At 41.1% G+C, this 14502-nt stretch overlaps 2 protein-coding genes across 2 annotated transcripts; one reads left to right on the top strand and one right to left on the bottom strand.

The window, feature by feature from the left end:
• Positions 1-3582: 3582 nt before the first annotated feature.
• On the top strand, positions 3583-6870 carry LOC122006540 (inositol-3-phosphate synthase-like). Its single transcript, XM_042562084.1, has 10 exons — positions 3583-3919; positions 4008-4076; positions 4176-4311; positions 4521-4768; positions 4906-5132; positions 5215-5330; positions 5417-5593; positions 5671-5859; positions 5942-6004; positions 6524-6870. Exons 1-10 carry the CDS (start codon positions 3732-3734, stop codon positions 6641-6643), a joined length of 1533 nt encoding a protein of 510 aa, XP_042418018.1. The 5' UTR covers positions 3583-3731; the 3' UTR covers positions 6644-6870.
• A 4593-nt stretch (positions 6871-11463) lies between these two features.
• Positions 11464-13473, bottom strand: LOC122006541 (cytochrome P450 81Q32-like). The gene is made up of 2 exons (XM_042562085.1): positions 12354-13473; positions 11464-12285 (listed from the first exon to the last, which is right to left on the bottom strand). The coding sequence occupies exons 1-2, from the start codon at positions 13281-13283 to the stop codon at positions 11656-11658; spliced, it is 1560 nt and encodes a 519-aa protein (XP_042418019.1). The 5' UTR covers positions 13284-13473; the 3' UTR covers positions 11464-11655.
• Between the last annotated feature and the right edge of the window lie 1029 nt (positions 13474-14502).

A 14502-nucleotide genomic window follows, 5' to 3' on the forward strand; every position in this document is an offset into this window, starting at 1 on the left:
AAGTGTCCTAACACGGTCTAATAGATAAATTTAATTAGGAAGCATGATGACCCTTAACACGACGATCCAGTATCAATCATCATAGGTGTACTTGTATGAGAATTGAACTATAATTACTTAAAAATACATCCCATCTGTGTTTATCACACCAAGCCCTAGGTTTGATAATGGCAAAAAAGATGAATACGCTCGCTCCCAGCGCCCCCGTCAATCCGTCCCAGGGCCAACATAGAGGAGGTAAATCACGGACGACTACTAGCCTTTGGAATAGTGACTAGCACATAAGGGAGACATTTACCTCGATTTTATCGAGATTCGAATCCTATATACCTCATGATGATAATATTTTATGTGTTAATCACTAGACTCATCCGAGAGGACAAGTCCTAGCGCTTGATGAACTTATACATGGTGACAACATGAGACCAGCTTAAGACGTCTTAAAAATGGATAAATTTTAAGGGGAAAACGAAAAATTTTCCTTAAAATAATTACTACCAATAATATAACAAGCACTTGCGTTGCATGCGTTAACTTTACCTTTGTATTTTTTTATTAATTAATTTTTTTTATGATTGGTGGAGCATCAGGAATTGGCAATGCCATAGAACGATGTGCCTTTGTTGAACAATGCACCACTACGCAGCTCAAGTTCCGAAAGCTATGATGAACTCCTCAGTTAAAGTTGATTAGAGTTGTTCTTAACAAAGGTCTCATTCAGAGTCGTTAGATCAATGTACTAATCAATCGTAAATACTAATTGATAGATTAGTTTTATGAAGATCTCTTTCAAAGTAGTCAAATCAATGTACGAATTGATTTAGACTACTAACTAATTAGTTGTCTCCATTGATCGATCTCCATTTTTTTTTTCTTCCAACAACTCTAATATTTCGCATCAATCAAGCAACTGTTTTACCGATTTTTTTCTTAGCATTGTATATTTAATTTATATTGGCTGATTTTAAATTCATCTATTTAATTTTATAAAAAATTTTCATCTACCGTTAAAATAAATTAAAAAACATCACAACAGACAGACAATCTATCAGTTCAGCGTTCATAGATCAAAAAATTCATTCGTTAATTCACTGAGATTAGAATTTGATTTTTAAATATTTAAGAAATTGAGAAGATGCCCTGCCACTATATCATTATTCTGAGGGTAAAATAACATTGAGATCAATTGTGACTTTATTTAAAGAGATGACAATCTAAAAATGACAATAATGATAATAACAATATACTTAAAGTTACTAAATTCTTAAAAGGAGAATCTAATTTTTTGATTTTTAAAAATACACACTTGTTTCTTATTTTACACTTTTTGTGGGATGTTGTATTCAAAGAACAAAATTACTATGGTATTATATTTCAAAAAATAACACCATTATGATTTTGTATTTCAAAAATAAATATTATTATGGTATTAATTTTTGAAATGTAACACCACAATGATATTAATTTTAAAAATGAAGCATCACGATGTAGTTTTTTTAAATTCAGCACCACAATGATATTATTCTTTGAATACAACATTATAATAATTGACTAAAGAGGTAAAATAATAAATAAATATGTTCTTCTGAAAAACTAAAAGTTAGATGTGCCGTTTAAGAATTTCACAATTTTATTAATAATGCTACACCCCTCAAATTAGTAGTTAAAGGGTCCTATTCCACGACTAAGCCAAAGATCCTTAGATAAAGCAAGGAAAGAAGGTAATTAACTGAACATCTACAACCTTACTCCAAGGAACCTTACTCCAAGGAACCTTACTCGCATTAAGGCCTTAAAAAAACAGGAACTAGACACTTAACACCAGAGAATTCTTCGTGAGATACTTGAACATACGACTTCCATAGTTTTGTAAAGCAATCTCAACACCTTATAATTAGAGCCATGGATTGGTCGATCTGTCCACAGAAAAATGGATTTAAGCAGTAGAAATGCTTCATTCTCTACTAAGAGATAGATGGCCATGCTAATTCATCCCTTATCTCTAACCCCTTTGACAATTCAACAATTCAAAGCCACTTGTTGTTTCCATAACTTGTAGTGCCTTGCAGATCATTCACAACCAAACTAAATTGTCATTGCATGCAAATTGAACTATCTCAGGATGTGACAGAGACGGCCACGTGGTAAATCCAAGACTTGAACAACAAGAAGCCGGATCGAGTCAGTTTCACTCACGATTTTTGAGATCGAGTCAAGCCAGTTAAACCTAAGACCAAGCTTAGATTAAATCGACTTAAAAGCAGAGCCGCACAACTGTGGCCTGACCTGAACTGAGCTAGTCGTAGTGGTTTCATTAAGGTCTGTCGTGGTCTCATTTCTAACTCTTTTCTCAATTTTCAGTGTATTTGTGGTCACGTAAGACTTTCGTCGGAATCGGACACTGAGTATACAGAAGTCCATTTCCATGCTCAATTCGACAAGAGTCAACCCATCGAGAACCAACCCGATAGGAGACGATCCGATACAAGCCGACTCATATCATAATCTTCTCCGGATCACATGCGATCCCCGTGATTGAATCTTAATGACGTTCATTTCCATTTACTCTAGAGTTAGTTTATCAGTAATAAAGGACCTTGACAGCGATTCCTAGGTTTTTTTTTTTCTTCAAAAAAAAAGCTTCACAATCACATGCCTTTCATGCTTATCCACAAGGACGAGCTGTAGCAGTCTTCTCTCTCTCTTTCTCTATCTATCTATAGATAACTGTGCTCTTATTGCAGCAGCGGCAGGAGGAGCAAGTGTGGTGCCATGGCAGAAATCGCTCTGTGGGCAGCGGAGGAGCTCGACAAGAGGAGGAAGTGGAAGGAAGGAGACCCCAGAGTGGGACAGGAGAGGAGGTGCTCTGCTTCCAGGGCTCCCTCTACGGTGTCGGCTCATGGCAGGAGAGCTCAGGAAGAAGCCGGCGCCGCCACCTTGAAGATCGGACCTAAGGAAATGGATCTCGCGAGGAGGTGCCTCGAGCCGAAGAGTTCATCCGATTCCCCTGCCTCAGATGGCTTCTTCTCCGTTTGACTTCGTTGCTGCTAGATCTTCTCTGTTTCATGGATCTTGGCTTTGTGTATATTTCTTCTATAAATGTGCCTTGATCTTGGAATTTAATGATAGCTGTTTGGATTTGGCATGTTCTAAGATGGAATGATCTCCATTTCCAATTTCACTCCTCACCCAATTTAAAATTCAGATTATAAAATAAAAAAAATGGAATATAAAAAATATTTTACTTTTTAAAGAAGAGTTCCATATCATGATTATACATGTTGGCTTGTTTTAGGTTTATTTTTATATTAACGAGAAAACAGAAAATAGGAAAGGCAATAATGGAAACGGGAGATAAAAGGGACGGAAGGTCCTCCCGGTCACGTGCGGTGCATGTGACACGCGGAGGAGAAGCGGAGTTAGATCCGTCAGCCACGTGTCGGTTTTCTAGGTGCTTCGACACACACCGCGTGGCGGTTTCTGCATTCCTTGCGCCCGTCGGGATGCAGCTCACGTGATTCATATCTCCCGCATGCTTTTCTCTACGCGACCCGTCGGGAAAGTTTTCCATAACGAGAAGCTCTATGCGGGAGTCCTGCCTTTCGCCGTAAGCGGTCGCCTCCTTATAAATACACGCTGCGTCGACTCGTTGCGAGACCTACAAGGAGAGCGAGGGAGGAGGAGGACGAGAAGGCGGCGGCGGCGGCGGCTTCTCGGATTGGATTGGGAAGATGTTTATAGAGAAGTTTAGAGTGGAGAGCCCCAACGTGAGGTACGGGGAGGAGGAGATCGAGGCGGTGTACTACTACGAGACGACGGACCTTGTGCACGAGGAACGGGACGGTGCCTATCAATGGATCGTACGCCCCAAGAGCGTCAGATACGACTTCAAGACCCAAACCCGCGTTCCCAAGCTTGGGTATCGCTTCTTCCCTCTCGCCTGTTGGGTTCGGTTTTGTTTCGCTTAGTGGTGTACGATAATCCCATTATGTTGTGGAATTTTTTAGTGTGATGCTTGTGGGATGGGGTGGGAACAACGGTTCCACGCTCACCGCCGGAGTCATCGCGAACCGAGAGTAAGATTTCGCTAAAAAGTCTGTTAATTTGTTGTTTGTTATTATCGTTGGGTTGAATGTTTGTGAAAGTTTCCTTTTGGATTATGGTTTGATCGATAGGGGCATCTCTTGGGTAACCAAGGACAAGGTGCAGCAAGCCAATTATTTTGGATCTCTGACCCAGGCTTCCACCATTAGGGTTGGCTCGTACAATGGGGAGGAGATTTATGCCCCTTTCAAGAACCTCCTTCCCATGGTAAAAACACATCGTCTTTTCTGTTTCTTATCTTTCCTAAATAATAAAAAAAAGTCTCTTTTCTCTTGTCCATGAAAAAGACAAGTACCTTCATGAATTGAACGGCTGAAATTAGTTTTGTCATTGTTTTTCTGTATATTTAATATCAGAATCATGAGCTGGTTGGAATTGCATGTGATAGGAACTGTCTTTGTCATTGAATTTGTTAGGTTAATCCAGATGATATAGTGTTTGGTGGATGGGACATTAGCAACATGAACCTGGCAGATGCCATGGCCAGAGCCAAGGTCCTGGACATTGACCTGCAGAAGCAGCTCAGGCCCTATATGGAGTCCATGGTCCCATTGCCTGGAATTTTCGACCCAGACTTTGTTGCGGCAAACCAGGGTGCCCGGGCCAACCATGTGCTCAAGGGAACCAAGGTCGAGCAAGTCCAACAAATCGTCAAAGATATAAGGTGTTTGCATGCCTTCATATAACAAGCTTATTCCTTAACAATTAGCATGCAAAGAACTAGTGTAGTTTATCTGATTGCTGTTTTTTTGGTTTAATGACATAATTCACCTGTTCAACAATGTTATCATTGCTTAACAGGGAATTTAAGGAGAAGACTCAGGTGGACAAAGTGGTTGTGCTGTGGACGGCTAATACTGAGAGGTACAGCAACGTGATTGTCGGTCTCAATGATACCACAGAGAATCTCATGGCCTCACTGGACAAGAATGAGGCTGAGATATCTCCTTCCACGTTATATGGTATAGCATGTGTTTTGGAGAATGTCCCTTACATCAACGGGAGTCCACAGAATACCTTTGTGCCTGGTATGTTGCTTGAGCAAATTTTGACTTGAAAATTTGGCGACTGATATTTAGAATGCCTCATGCTTTTCTTATATATGTGCAGGGCTCATTGACATGGCTATTCAAAGGAACAGCCTGATAGGAGGGGATGACTTCAAGAGTGGGCAGACCAAAATGAAATCTGTCTTAGTTGATTTTTTGGTCGGGGCCGGAATCAAGGTATCAAGATTTTTTGGTGCTTGATTATGTGTAATGATTTGAGATTTAATTAGTTTAATGCATCTCACGTTGAATGTTCCTACTAGCCAACATCTATTGTTAGCTACAATCATCTGGGAAACAATGATGGGATGAACCTATCTGCACCACAAACCTTCCGATCCAAGGAGATCTCAAAGAGTAATGTCGTCGATGACATGGTCTCTAGTAATGGCATCCTGTATGAGCCTGGGGAGCACCCTGATCATGTCATTGTCATCAAGGTGGGTTTAAGTTTTACAAATCTGTTTGATTATTTACTAGGCTATTCTATAATGTTCATCCTTCGTTTAAACTGCAGTATGTACCATATGTTGGTGACAGCAAGAGGGCTATGGACGAATACACCTCTGAGATATTCATGGGTGGAAGGAGCACTATCGTTCTTCACAACACCTGCGAAGATTCCCTGTTGGCAGCGCCCATAATTTTGGATCTAGTCTTGCTCGCTGAACTGAGTTCTAGGATTCAGCTTAAAGCTGAGGGGGAAGTAAGTTGTTGGCAATATTTCTCATTCTGGCAATATTTGAATTTTAAGCAAGCTGCGTCTTAATGTTTTTCTGATGTTACAGGGCAAATTCTCCTCTTTCCATCCAGTGTCTGCAATCCTCAGTTACCTTACCAAAGCTCCACTAGTAAGTAAAAAATTTAAATTTTAGCATCTTCATTTTTATATCCTTCATGGAGGAGACAATCAGACAAACAATCGCGTTTCTTCTTCATCGTCCAAAAATGACGTATAATGAAGACTAGCATGATAATGCATATATTCTTAACAGTTGGAAGGCAACTTTAGCTTCTGTTCACATTAAATGTCGTAGCACCAACAGTGCTTTCTGATGCTCTGTTATCGGCGTCAAAGTTTGATGACATCTTCATCTTTTTTCTTTTAAAGAAAGATTCTTGTTAGCTTTCTTAGTCAAAATGATGTTGCATTCTTTGGTTAATCTTCCATTTGAAGTCTTGAAGATGTTCTTCTTTTTTTTACAATGAACAATATATTCTTTTATATTAAAGTACATAGCAGAATCAATCTTGATTCGCCATATCTACGACATTAGCTAGCAAGCAGCACCTTCGTTTTTTTTTTATATTTTTATTTATTAATGGATGATTTTATTTGATTAACTATTTCATTTCATGACTAAAAACAGGTCCCTACAGGCACGCCAGTGGTGAATGCTCTGGCCAAGCAAAGGGCCATGCTGGAGAACATACTCAGGGCTTGCGTTGGCCTGTCTCCTGAGAACAACATGAACCTAGAGTACAAGTGAAGCGAACATTTTCACAATGATTTTTATGTTTTTGTCCTGGTCGTCTTCTCCTCTTCTCAAGTAATGGGGAGACTAGTGCCTGTGATGTTTAGAGCTAAATTCATGGGGCTGCGTGCTGATATATATCATGCATTTCCGTACTAGTGTCCTGATGACAGCATAATTCTCAAGTTTGAATGTTGCCTCTCACCTTGGTTTGTTTTAATTTTAATGTCTGGCATCACACTCGTTTGGTTTCATTCATATATCAATGCGTTTGATTTTAAGTTACCATGGATATAATCAAGGTTAAATAAAATATAAAATATAACATAATATATAATATTGTTTGGTTCAATTCATATAATTAAAGTTTTATAAAATATAATATAATACATAATATTGTTTGATTTAATTTAAGTAATATAATAAAATTTTATTTATTTGAAGAATTTAATATATAATCTAGTTTAAAATAGATTATCCTCCATACATATTATTTTTTTTCTTCTTGAATTTTATGTTTATTTTCTTGAACTTTACAAAAAAAAACAACTTTATTTTAAATAAAATATCACAGGTTGTTGGATTCTATCTATTACATCCAATTGCTATACTAAATTATTTATTATTTATGATGTACAGTGAGCATTTATGGGAAAATATCAAGAGCAAAAACTCAAAAGAGCGTTCCAAGTTGGGCGTTTCATTTTATTTTTTTTGAAAAAAAAATCATATGGGTGTACTTATTGTGATTTTATTTATTTTATTTGTTATAGAAGCTAACGGATAATTTTTACCAGTCGAGCTGGCCCGTGGTCAAGGTGGGGGCGTTGCACAAGCCTCACCTCTGCTAGTCTATTTTTTAAATAAATAACAATACCTGTTTTTTAAAAAAATAATAATAAATTATAAAGGTCGAACCCACTTTTATATACACACACAGAATTCTTATGCTACGGTTCATATCCTGCGGTTCCGTGCGGCGAAGACGATGTGACAATTCCATGTCATTCGCGTGAGAAATAAGTTAGCGTCAAGGGCAAAAAAAACAATCACGTCAAACCTCAAACCTCTCCTCTCCTTCCTCTCCACGAACCCTAGCAGAAGCGTCGCCTCTCTCTCCTCGAATTCCTCTTCTCGTGTCCCTTCCTCTCCAGTTATTCTAGACGGCCAAAGGCGAAGGAACGTGATCCTCAACGCAAACCAAATCGAGGCGAACTCTCCGCGCTCCTCTCTTGCCGCGATTAGCTAGGTTTTCTCTCGCCGCAACCTCCCAGCTCCTTTCCCTACTATGACTACCTCTCCACCGACATATTCCTTCTCCGATAAAAGCTCCTATGCTACTTTCTGTTGAGTGGTGATTTCTTTTTAGGGTTTCGCGGGTAAAAACTCTCTCTTTCTATAAGTGTTGATTTTTTGTATTATGACATTCACTGGTAGACATTAGTTGTGAAATTAAGTGTAGAAGGTAAGAAACAAAAAGAAATAGTCAGTGAGGAGATGATTGGTAAAGTCAAAGAGAGGGTGATGCGGTGATGATGAGAGGTCCCACCCCGTGGAGGATAGCTGTCACGGTGGAGGTCAAAGTCAAGGCGGTCAACGCGCATATAGCATCGGGTGGGCAAGCAAGCATGCCCCGACCGGGGGGAGAAGGTCCCGGTTCGACCCGCCTTCGACACGGGGAGGTGTCAAATGATCGACTCAATGGAGTATCGGACGCCGGACGGAGGAGACGATGTGCAGAAGCTAGGTCAAGCGATTACCCCGCTCGGCCAGACAGCAGGACTCGACATTGGCAGAGCAGAACTTCGGCCAAGCGGACGTCACACAAGCACAGTGGAATTCCGGCTGAGCAGACATGACACAAGCACAGTGGAGTTACTGCCGAGTGGACGAGACACAGGAACAGCGAAATTATTGTCGAGCGGACTAAACACAGTGGAGCCCCGGCCGAGCAGGCAGGACACAGGTGTAGCGAAGCTCTAGCCGAACAACCAACCTGCTCGACTTAGCAGCATACTCTCTCTTTGGTATCCATCGACATCCTTTTGGGAGTTAGTGTCACCGACACCGATCATGAACAATCAGAAGATCATACAGCGGAAGTTTCCACAGTCACTTTAGAGATATGCTTGGCCTGTTAAGGTATTGTGTCAGAGACACTTTACTGATGAGTCTTTTCAGGGAAAACTTTGAAAAACGTGTTCAACTTGGGGAATGTGCACGTGCGCTACAGGAGCTCTATATAAATGGGGGTCCAAGCATCGACGGAGGTACGCAATATGCGATAGACACTGTTCTCGCTACTATTCATTTTGCTTCGCCTTCTACTTCATCGTCGGTGACTGACTTGAGCGTCGGAGGGCGAACGTTAGGGACCCCTTCCCTGGCTCGACACTGACATAATTTGTGTTGCAAGTTCGAGTGGAGTCTACAAGTCGTCAGCAGGAGTGCCACATCCCCAGCTTTCCATCTTATCGACTTTCGGACATGATCATATTTGGCGTCATCTGTGGGAACGTAGCCTACATCCGAGTTGAGAAGATGGAGGACGCCAGACGACTCACAACCGTGACACTCACCAAAGAGGAGCTCGACATGCTCATGCAAGCCCGAGCGATGAAGATGTTTGAGCAGCAGCAACAACAAGCTTTAGCCGATTGACTAGTACAGCAGCTGGCGATGTTGGTAGTAGGAGGGCGAGCGAGACTGGAAGACCGACCAGAACCAATTTCCATATGGGGGCAGAATAGAGATCCGACCGACACGCAAGGGGAAGCGCCGCCCACGTCCATCCCTTTTCATCTCGCCCTATTCCAAACCCCCTCAGAAATAGCTCAAGCGAACCAAGAGAGGGGGTTATCTTCGGACGATGCTCCCGTTCGGGATGCGCGGAAAGGAAAGGCACCCATAAGTCATGCATCGCCTGAGCGAATCAATCTGCAGTTCTCTCAAGCGATCTTGAGTGACCCTCTACCTCGACATTATACACCACTGGCAATCGGGGAATATAATGGAACGATCGATCCAGATGATCATCTGAATAAGTTCGATAATGCTGCCACATTGCACCAGTATACAGATGGATCGAAGTACCGAGTCTTTCTCACCACACTCTCCGGCTCAGCACAGTGCTGATTCCGAAGACTGCCGGACAGCTCAATATGAAGGTTCAAGGACTTCCGAGCTGCATTCCAGCACCATTTCGCCAGCAGCCGACACTATTAGAAGACGAGCGTTAGCCTCTTTGCCCTAAAGTAGGAGCCCAAGGAAGCGCTCCGAGTGTACATCAGGCGCTTCAAACAAGTAGCCATGGATATCCTCTCGGTCTCATCCAAGACGATGATGAATGCCTTCACTCAGGGGCTGGTGGAAGGAGAGTTCTTCCGATTGCTCATCCGTAAACCGCCCAGGGACTTCGACCTCTGCTCAGGAAGGTCAATGAATACATAAACGTAGAAGAAGCCCAGACAGCAAGAAAGAAGGAAACGCCGATCTAGCTCGCGTAGGCGCTCGAGCGGCGACCGACGAGCAGCCACCAACCGTCCAAAGAACCAAGAGCGGAGGGAGCGCGGCCACACCAGGAGGCTAGGACACATGCCGTACAACATGTGGCCTCCAGTCGGTAGAAAACAACAAAAGGCAAGGTATGGACGCCTATGTTCTGCTCCTTTCATCAGTCGACGACACACAACATACGCAATTGCTACGTGCAGAATTCATACATGAAAAGGACTTTATTGTTTGTATTTAGTTAAAATGTTATTAAAAATTTGACTAAATCTTATGTAATATTATTCATGTATTCTGTATGCCGGTTAAAAAGTGAAAAGAGAGGAAAATAATGGAGAAAAGAAAAATGGTAAAAAAAGTTAGAAGAGTAAAACAAGAATGACACTTGAAAATGTATATTCTTTGATAAATTATAAAATAACGTATGTCTTTTATTAAATTTAAAAATTTAGGTACATTGTTATTTGATAAATTATGATAGTTTTTTTTTTTCAAAAATAAACATAGGAAAATGTGTCACGTGGAATCTCTTTTTTATATCATCCATACTTTGAGATAAATAGGATAAAATGATACATCGGCCCGACTCTCCAAGGTCATCCACTAGGATTTAGTATCAGATAGGTTTTTTTAATTTATAATTTAGATATTTAATATTTTAAATTGACTAATTTTAAAAATAATCAATTTAATCATATAAAAAATATTTTTTCCAATTAGTAGAGTAAATTAACAAATATTTACTAAAATTTATCTAAGCATCAACATTCTAATTATTATAAATGGAAAATCTCAACTGCTCCCTAAATACAAACTATTTGAAAGACCTAACTGACACCACACACGAGATGATTTTATAATTGACATAAGGGAAGAGGACAAATTTAATAGAAGAATTATCATTTTAACTCCCTGTACTTTTTATTATTCTTCATTCATTCATCTTCATATCTTTTTTTGTCAATAATGGAGACGTAAATCAATTTAATTTATAAAAATACTAAATATAGAATGATCAGTAAATTACAAAGATGTATATAACATTATTAGAGTAAAATAATAATAAAGGTGTTTTCATTTTCATATCTTTTGATTTGTATTCTTTTTTTATAATTAAATCTTCTCATCCTTCGATTAATGTTGTCACTGTATCTAGTGCAGATTGAAAAAAAAAAACAAAGCTCACGAAAACCTTTATTAAACGCAAAATAAAAAAAAAAGTAAAGGATAAGATTTTAATAAGAGATTAAACTTGGGTTTAAATCTATTTATAATTAAAATTATTAAATTTAGATGAGACACTTGAGTCTTGAGACATTTGAGTCTTGAGACACTTGGAAAACTTAATTTTTAATTAATTAAATTCAATAAAAACATTAGACTCTAGCTTTATTAGACATACTTTTCCAAACTTACCCAAATTCCAACCCGATCAGAGAGCGAGTCTAGCTTTATTTGGTGCGGCCAACATGGCCCCACCCAATTTTGATAACTTAGGGAAGACACATATATTCCAATTAAAGCTGGGAGAGAGGGCCAATCATGGACGGACGCGGGCGACACATTGCCTGAAGTGGAACCGCTTTGGGCAGCGTCAGGGCGGAGCCTTCCCTCATGTCCACCTTCTCGCCGCCCACCCTGTCCCACTCGAAGCCCTGGATCAAGATCCCCAGCACCAACCCCACCACCTTCATCGCCAACCCTTCCCCGGGGCACTTCCTCCTCCCCATTCCAAACGGCATCATCCACTTCCCCTCCGCCTTCCCCTCCTCGAACCTCTCCGGCGCGAACTCCTCCGGCGCCTCCCAGATGCTCGGATCTCTATGGATCGAATAAACATTCACCAGCAGCATCGTCCCCGGAGGCACGCGGAACCCGGCCACGAAGCACTCGCCTGAGGATTCGTGCGGCATCAGCAGAGGCCCCGCGGGGTACATCCGCAGCGTTTCGGAGACGACGCAGTTGAGGTAGGGCAGGTTCGGCAGATCCGATTCCTCCAGAAGTCGGTTCTTCCCCTTCTCGGTCCCTTCCAGGTACGCATCGATCTCGTCTCTCGTTTTCTTCATCGCGTTGGGGTGATTGAGGAGGAGGGAGATCGCCCATTCGATCGTGTCGGAAGTGGAGTCCGTTCCGGCTGAGAGCAAACTCTAATCGGGGAGAAATTCAATTAGGGCAATGTTCGATTTGGATCATGAAACAGAGAAGCTGAACTCACGGTGACGAGTGCTTTGATGATTTGATCGGAATAATGTTCGGGATCTGTTTTCTGCGAGGAGAGAAGATAACCGATCATTGTTCTGTTCATCTCTTCGGGGTTTTCGTTGCTGTTCTTGTTCCTGACCTCGTCAACGAGTTCCTGCAACAACTCATCTCGATTTGTATGGAATCTCATCATTCTTCTCTTCATTCCTTTCAAATCCAACCACCGGAGCAGAGGCACGAAGTCGCCGATGTTGGAGGCGCCGCCCAAAGCTAACCTCTCCTCCACCACGGCCTGGAACCTCTTCGCCTCCGCTGACACAGTGCCGGCTTTGTCCTCGCCGTAGTATCTCTTCCCTGCTATCTGCCTCATCACAAGGTTCATCGAGAACTGGAACAGAATCGGCCGGAGCTCCACCTTGGAAGCCTTGTCGACTTCGGCGCAGGCCTGGAAGAGGTGCCGAGCCATGGCACGGGCCTCGTCAGCGCGAGCGGTCAAGGAGGTGCGCAGACGGTGGGTGGAGAGGAGCTCGAGGGTGGCGAGGCGGCGGAGGTTGCGCCAGTGGGGTCCGTAGCTGGAGGATCCGAGGGTGGAGTTATGGTAGCTTAGGTACTTGCCAGAGGGGAGTTTGGGGCGGTTGGCGAAGATGAGGTCGTTGGTGGTCAAACACTCATCAGCAGCTACGGAAGATGAGACGAGGAGGGCGGGGCGAGAGCCAAAGCGGAGGAGGAGAACGGGGCCGTGAAGGGCGGCGAGTTTGGCGAGGGAGAGGTGCATCGGCTTCTTGCAGAGGTGGAGGTGACCCAGGAAAGGGAGGCCGCCAGGCACAGTCGGGGGAAGAAGAAACTTCTTGTTTCCGACGAGGGAGAGGAGGCGGCGGAGGAAGAGGGAGAGGAGGAGAAGGCCGGCGAAGTAGTAAGGCAAGTCGGAGAGCTCTGCTGCCATGGCGACGTTGGTAGAGCAACAGACAATTCTATGATTTGTGGACCACAGGAATGGCAAATTTAATAGAGAAAATTTTCATATTTAAACTCCCTATACTTTTTATTATTCTTTATTTTTTTTTTTAAATAATCCTTCGGCTCAACCAAATCCAGTGTAGCGGGCAACCAGCGACTCCTTTTTAATTTATAAATACATTATAGTAAAATTATAAAAAGGTTTTTTTTAAACAAATTAAAATGAAAAAGTCTAGTTTAATAACCGGGAGATAGCGACTTTATTGGACTAGAAAACTGGTCCACCGACTTATAATATATATATATATATATATATATATATATATATATATATATATATATATATATATATATATATATATATATATATATTTTTTTTTTATTGACGGTGAAGCATGTGATTTCATTTTAAAATATTCAAGGAACATGAAATTCCATTATTGGGTTCTTGTTCATTTTCATGGTTTATTTATATGGCACGATTCCAAGTTCATGGTTTATTTATATGGCACGATTCCAAGTTCCAACATATTAATTTAGTATTAATTGGAATAATCGATTCGGTTAATTCTTTTTTAATAAATTTTTTATTTAATTTAATTAATCAATATTAAATTAATTTTCAATTAATTTAATTAATTTATAAATCGAACTAATTGAATGTTCATTCCTACCGACAGTTATTTATCAACCCGTTAAGCCTCGGTTCATTTACCGAGCGCTAAGTTGATTGTTTGCTTTAAACAGCTGTCCTTGATACAAAGGTGTTAGGTGGTTAAAAAGATTAATAATTCTATTGAAATAGTAGAGAAAGTCAATAGAGAAGCCACTCCCCATCTCCGGATCCAAGCCTTGGTTCGCTTAGCTAGTGCTAGAGTTTACTGTTTGCTTTAAACAGCTGTCACTGTACCCAGAACATCTACCATGATAATTACCCATGGGTACCTTGGCACAGAGAGTACCCAAATGCAAAATATTAACAAAACATCAAATCCAAATAATAGCCGAAGAAAGATAGCACAAATACATTTAGCATCAGCATCCAAAAGACCATTTCAAAATGGAGAAAGTCCTCTACGTGGTCGGCGCACCGGTTATATTGATTGAATTCAGCAGCTTTGAGGATGTCGCTACCTCAGCGCCGGGATGGCCTATTCGCTAAGACTAGAACTTATTTTTTAAAAAAAAAACAAAAAAAAAATAAT

Source organism: Zingiber officinale, chromosome 7B (genome assembly GCF_018446385.1).
Source record: "Zingiber officinale cultivar Zhangliang chromosome 7B, Zo_v1.1, whole genome shotgun sequence".
NCBI classification, from domain to species: Eukaryota; Viridiplantae; Streptophyta; class Magnoliopsida; order Zingiberales; family Zingiberaceae; genus Zingiber; species Zingiber officinale.